This window comes from Biomphalaria glabrata, chromosome 1, assembly GCF_947242115.1.
Source record: "Biomphalaria glabrata chromosome 1, xgBioGlab47.1, whole genome shotgun sequence".
Taxonomy (NCBI): domain Eukaryota; kingdom Metazoa; phylum Mollusca; class Gastropoda; family Planorbidae; genus Biomphalaria; species Biomphalaria glabrata.
In genome coordinates, this window is record NC_074711.1 from 49500363 (window position 1) to 49506036 (window position 5674).

A 5674-nucleotide genomic window follows, 5' to 3' on the forward strand; every position below is an offset into this window, starting at 1 on the left:
CTCTATTTCTTATGTTGTTCTTGTTACAAAGCTTCTATCAACTCACTCTGTCTTTCTAGTAACAAGTTTGTACACGTTATTTCTCCTACACCCAATCTCGGATCAAGCTGAAATTTTGCACAATTATTTCCTTCAACTGACAATGCAAGAATCAAATGAAAAAAAGTTAATTAACTATTAGTAGTTAATTATTTTGTTGAAATCCAACAAAGGAAATACATTTTACATGACTGAGGTGGAGGTATAAGCTGAGTTAGTCCCCTTTATACGTCGTCGCTTTAAATTAATTTTGAAACATATCCATACAATCTTTACAAGCTATAGTTACAAGCTATACAATCTTCCATTTTCATACGCACCTCACCAGCAGAGTGGTTATTATGTCGTTTTGAGTTATAAGTTCGAATTCAGTTTGATCCCCCCTTTTTTATATAAAAACGTTTAAAAAACGATTGCGGTAAAATTCACCCATATTTGTTTTCCTCACCCCGCTCATTTTCCGAAATGATCCAGAAAAATGAAAGGATCAGAGCGTATTGAGAAAGCTAAAAACATGAAATAGCGCTAAGCAAAAACAATTGGTCAAAATATTTTTAATCGCACAGATTTATTATTGTTGGTCTAGCTCTATTACAAATGTTATTACATAACTGATCCAAACAAATGGATACAACAACACTTCGTATAAGTTTTATTTGTCTTCAAGTATTTCTTACTGTTGTTCTTGTTGAGTCCTGTGTTCTCATTTGTCAATGACTTTAATTGTGCGAAGTATCAGCTTCGGGAGAAATAACGTGCAGACGATTTCGACCAGACAGACAAATTGATTTAAGCTCGGTAAAAAATATCTAAGTAGACAAGTACACCCTAAGTGCTATCATGTCATCTGGAAGCCTACATGTTTTATTCGAAATGGACAAGTGCAAATAGAGGCAGAAAGTACGACGCTACAAGCTTGAGCTGCTTACTAGGTCACTAAAGAGTCTTGCGTCAATGAACAGTTGAGAACAGCAACAGCAGCTCGTTAAACTGATTTTTTTTTTTAAATGACACCTTCAGGTTAAAAGTATTTGCCAGACTATTGAAGATGTCTAAGTAAAGCAACGTCTTTCAGAACACTAAAGAAGTTGTTGAGAAACCCAGACTAACCCAGACAAACCCAGACTAACCCAGTTGTTCACTTAGGAGTGTTTGAATAGATTCAATGAACTAGTTCATGGCATACAATCTACATCTAACATGTTTGCATCTATGGCTGTACTAATAATGAAGTTTAGTCTAACCTCTGTTACTTAGAGGATCTATGAATAGTCCACACAGAATGCAAGATGACTAAATTCTTGTACAAGTACTACCGGTACATATACATCTACATTCATTTAGAACTGTGTACCGACACACACACACGAATAGAAACTGCGACATTTAGATAGAGCATTACTCTTTGTTACTGCGATATTTAGATAGAGCATTACTCTTTGTTACTGCACATTTAATTGTTTCTCACCTCTAACCCAATCAATTCACTTCGTTTCATAGGAGAGGCCATTAAAATAAGTAATCTGAATAATGTATGCACAAGACTCAGAAGAAATACACTCGTTTCTGAGTCATAAGATAATATCGAAACTATACACAATACCCACCAGCTACGCCCCTTCTTTTATGCCCAGACTATATTTTGTATATGTTGCAATGAGCCCTCCCTTTTTTTCTGACTTATAATAATAATAAGGCCTACAAGTAAGCGCTTTCCCATGGCCTCATACATTCCTTTGACCAGCGAATTCTAGTACAGGTATCTATTACGTTGAATTTGTACATTCCCGTATTACTTCTCTTCCCTCCCCATCTTTCCGCCTTGACAAATTGTCTTCTTTACACTATTTGACTATTCTTCTGCTTTTTCAATACACACAATAACTAGTCAGTCACTATTTCTGTGACATAGGTAATAGATACCAAAGTTGCATAAAGTTTCGTTTATTTTTTTTTTAGGAGTATTTTGTTTTAAAAGCTAGACACAGCCAATATCTATACACATGTGACTTGTTCTTGGTTGATATCGAAACTAGATTTGCATGCAATTGATTCGGTAGGCTGGTTGTCTATATGCTTCATTTCATACCTGGACTTTTGATGATCTTGAAAACATGTGAAAGATACTTTATCATAGCAACAGAGAATTTTTCTAAACGCTTGTCTGAATTCTGTGTTGAATATAGTGTAAATAATTGGATTTAAACAAGAGTTTGCATAGCCTAGCCATGTTGTTATAATAAAGGCATCGGATGGAATGAGGTGGGGATTGTATGCTGCTAAAGGGTTGATCACAAAGAATGGGAGCCAACACAACAAGAAAACTCCTGTAATAATTCCCAAAGTCTTGGCAGCTTTGTGCTCAGAAGTACGAAACAACTTTCTGACAGAGCTCAAACACGTCATCACTGGTAAGGGTTTGTTTTTTGGTTGCATAGACTTGATATTAACTGCATGTCTTCTAGCAAACAAGAAAAGTTTAAAATACAAAACCAACATAACTAAACATGGAAGGTAGAAGCTTACAGCGGACGATACTATTGCATAAGTCAGATTTAATTGAATGATACATTCTTCTTCTTGTTTGGAACTCACATTCATGACATTGTTTGTTTCGTGCAGACCCAGCTGAATGGGCAGAAAGGAAATAATGGCTGACAGAAGCCAGACACACGTGATCAAAGTTAATGCTTTCCTGCGGGTCATCCAAAGGTCATAGTACATAGCGTCTTGCACGTGCTTGTATCTGTCAAAACTGATGACGCACAGGTTTAGAATGGACGCCGTTGAGCACATGACATCAAATGAAATCCACAGCCGACAAAAAGTACTGCCAAAAGTCCATTTTCGTTGTATGTCATTTGCCATAGCAAAACTCATGACAACACTGGCAACACATAAGTCAGACACAGCCAGGGAGACAATGAAATAGTTGTTTTTGTTTCTTTTCAGTCGTCTTTCACTGATCACAGCAACACAGACTAATACATTACCAACTATAGCAATCATGATACAAAGTCCAAATACTGAAGCCAGCAAGAATGCTATTTCAGATGACATATTGGCGGCATTTTCAAATCAGCTAGCGAAGATAGATCATAAAACTTTCCCCTGATGAAGTCGATAATATAGATGACAAATTTCCAGTGTCCGTGCCATGCTGAGTCACTAGCGTCTAGCTAGCGCTGAGGTGTTGGCTGATTTATCTTTGAACACAGTCAATGAGCTTTATACAGAGCTTCATTACCATTGGATCAGGAGGGATAGTTGAGTCAAACATTTCTCTGTTCATCCACCACCGGGAAATAGTTTTTGAGAATCACCTGAAAAAAAAAAAGAAAAACATAAAAAAAAAACACTTTAAAAAAAACAACAAAGCTTATACGAAGTGTAATTGTAGAAATTAGTTTGGATCAATCATGTAATTAGGCCTAAATTTGTAATAGATCTAGACCAACAACAATAGATCTGTGTGATTAATACTATTTTTACCAATTGTTCTCATTTAGCGCTATTTCATGCTTTTAGCTTTTTCAATACACTTAACTTATCACTTATCTGAACCAGTTGGGAAAATGGGGGGGGGGGGGGGAGATAAAGAAAGGAATATCTGGGTGGATTTTACAGTCATTGGTTTTTAAAACCGTTTTTAAAAAATGGGGGAGAGGAACGACCTGAATTCGAACTAGTGGTTCACGCCTCCTCGGGCCGATGTTCTAACCACTCTGCCAATGAGGTACTTATGACTAGAGAAGATTGTAGAGTTATATAGTGTTTGTTTCAATTTAGAGCGGCGACCTAAAAAGGGACGAATTCAGCTTATACATACCATCACGTCAGTCAAGTTCAAGTTCTTCCCCTTGATCGAGATAATAAACAAAATAATTAATTAGCAATAGTTAATTAGGCCTAACTAATTGTTTAATTTTTTGTTGTCTTGTCAGGTAAAAGAAATAATTGTAAAAAAAAATTCAGCTTGATCCGAGATAGGGTGTTGGAGGACTAAGGTGTACAAACTTTTTACTAGATAGACAGACCGACCGAGTGTGTTGATATAAGCTTTGAAAACAAACAAACACTGATTGTGAGTCTCGTGGATGATACTCCTTGAAACAAAAAGACAATGTAAACCTCTTTGAAAAGAAACAAATCTCCACACACAGAGACTTAGGATTTAAAACAATTCTAGCGTTTACACACCCGCTACGCCCGTTGATTTGTTTCCAGGCTTTAGATTGTTTCGTATGACCGGAACATCCCCTCATTTTTTTTTTGAATTTCCAATAAACGGGACGATCCCCCTTACACACTTTTTAGTCCGTGAATGATTTTTTCTGATACAATAAAATGAAACGGCCCCACACTTTTTAGTCCGTGAATGATTTTTTTCTGATACAATAAAATGAAACGGCCCCACACTTTTTAGTCCGTGAATGATTTTTTCTGATACAATAAAATGAAACGGCCCCACACTTTTTAGTCCGTGAATGATTTTTTCTAATACAATGAAATGAAACGGCCCCAGTGCAGGACTGTGTATCAAAATCGGCCATAGCATTACCATCTAATCCGGCCCACATATAGTACCATATAGTTATAAATCTGGTGGTGGTGCGATAGGGGTAGTGTGTGTAGCCAGCTGACACTAATCGCCCCAGTCCAGCGTTAGACGAGCGGTCAACCGTGACGAGTGGCAACGGTCAACCGCGATGACTGGTGGAGTTTCAAGAAAAAATCTCAAGTAAACACTACACAGGCCAGTCACGCCAGATACGGCCGTGTGAGGAACCAGAAAAGTTCAGCGATATTCCATCGGTTTCTAGAAGGCCTTCGGGGATCCTAATAAAGAGCGAAGATGTCGCAGTAGACTACACTGCTTAGCCTGTTTCAGTTCAGTGCGGTTCAGAAGTATGGCTCTGTTAGGTGCATTACGATGGTTCGGTGCGGAGTAGAGTCTAGAAACCTTGCGAGTACGAGACGACGTCTTGATCTTGATCTATGATCAAGTCCGACACAACGAGCCCAGTGTATGAAGTCAGTCGTGAATAGTTGAACCCAGTGCAAGTCTGTGACGAAGCTGAGAGGCTAGTGGAGGTTGATACAGAGATACACGAGTTGATACGGCAGTACGGTTGTTAACGGTGAAGTATTTGTAAGTCTATGTTACGTTTCACCAATCGTACAGTGGCTGTGATTTATTGGACATTAAAGTGTTACGTTACTTTGGAGCCCTGATTTGTCAAGTTCTTTGAAATGTTGGAGTCGTGTGGTGCGTTAACACGTTATATATATAAGCCTAATTCTCTTCAAATTAAGTTTGATAATGCCTCGAAGACTGAGTGCGTAAGATTACATATGTGTATTTTATTTATACGTGTATGTAGTCTAAAAATTATTGACAGTACTGTAGCAACTTTAAAGATTTTTAAATAAATATTTTATTTAATATTTTGGAAACTTTTTGGTATTACTAAAAAAAAAACTAAACGTTTAGAGGCACTGACTTAATGTGAAAAGTTCTTGCTTTTGTTAACATTCACATATGTGTCAGCTGGCGCTCCTAGATCTCATTTTGGACCTATTTTTAAAGGTATTTTAATTTATAATTTATATAGGCCAGTGCTAGAAATATTTA

The 5674-nt window shown here is 37.2% G+C and overlaps 1 protein-coding gene across 1 annotated transcript; it reads right to left on the reverse strand.

The window, feature by feature from the left end:
• Window positions 1–582: 582 nt before the first annotated feature.
• LOC106065910 (dopamine receptor 1-like) lies at window positions 583–3899 on the reverse strand. Its single transcript, XM_013224830.2, is given in 3 exon segments — window positions 583–2059; window positions 2062–3362; window positions 3869–3899. Coding segments are annotated over 2 exon segments (1080 nt in total). The 5' UTR covers window positions 3100–3362; window positions 3869–3899; the 3' UTR covers window positions 583–2017.
• Window positions 3900–5674: the final 1775 nt, after the last annotated feature.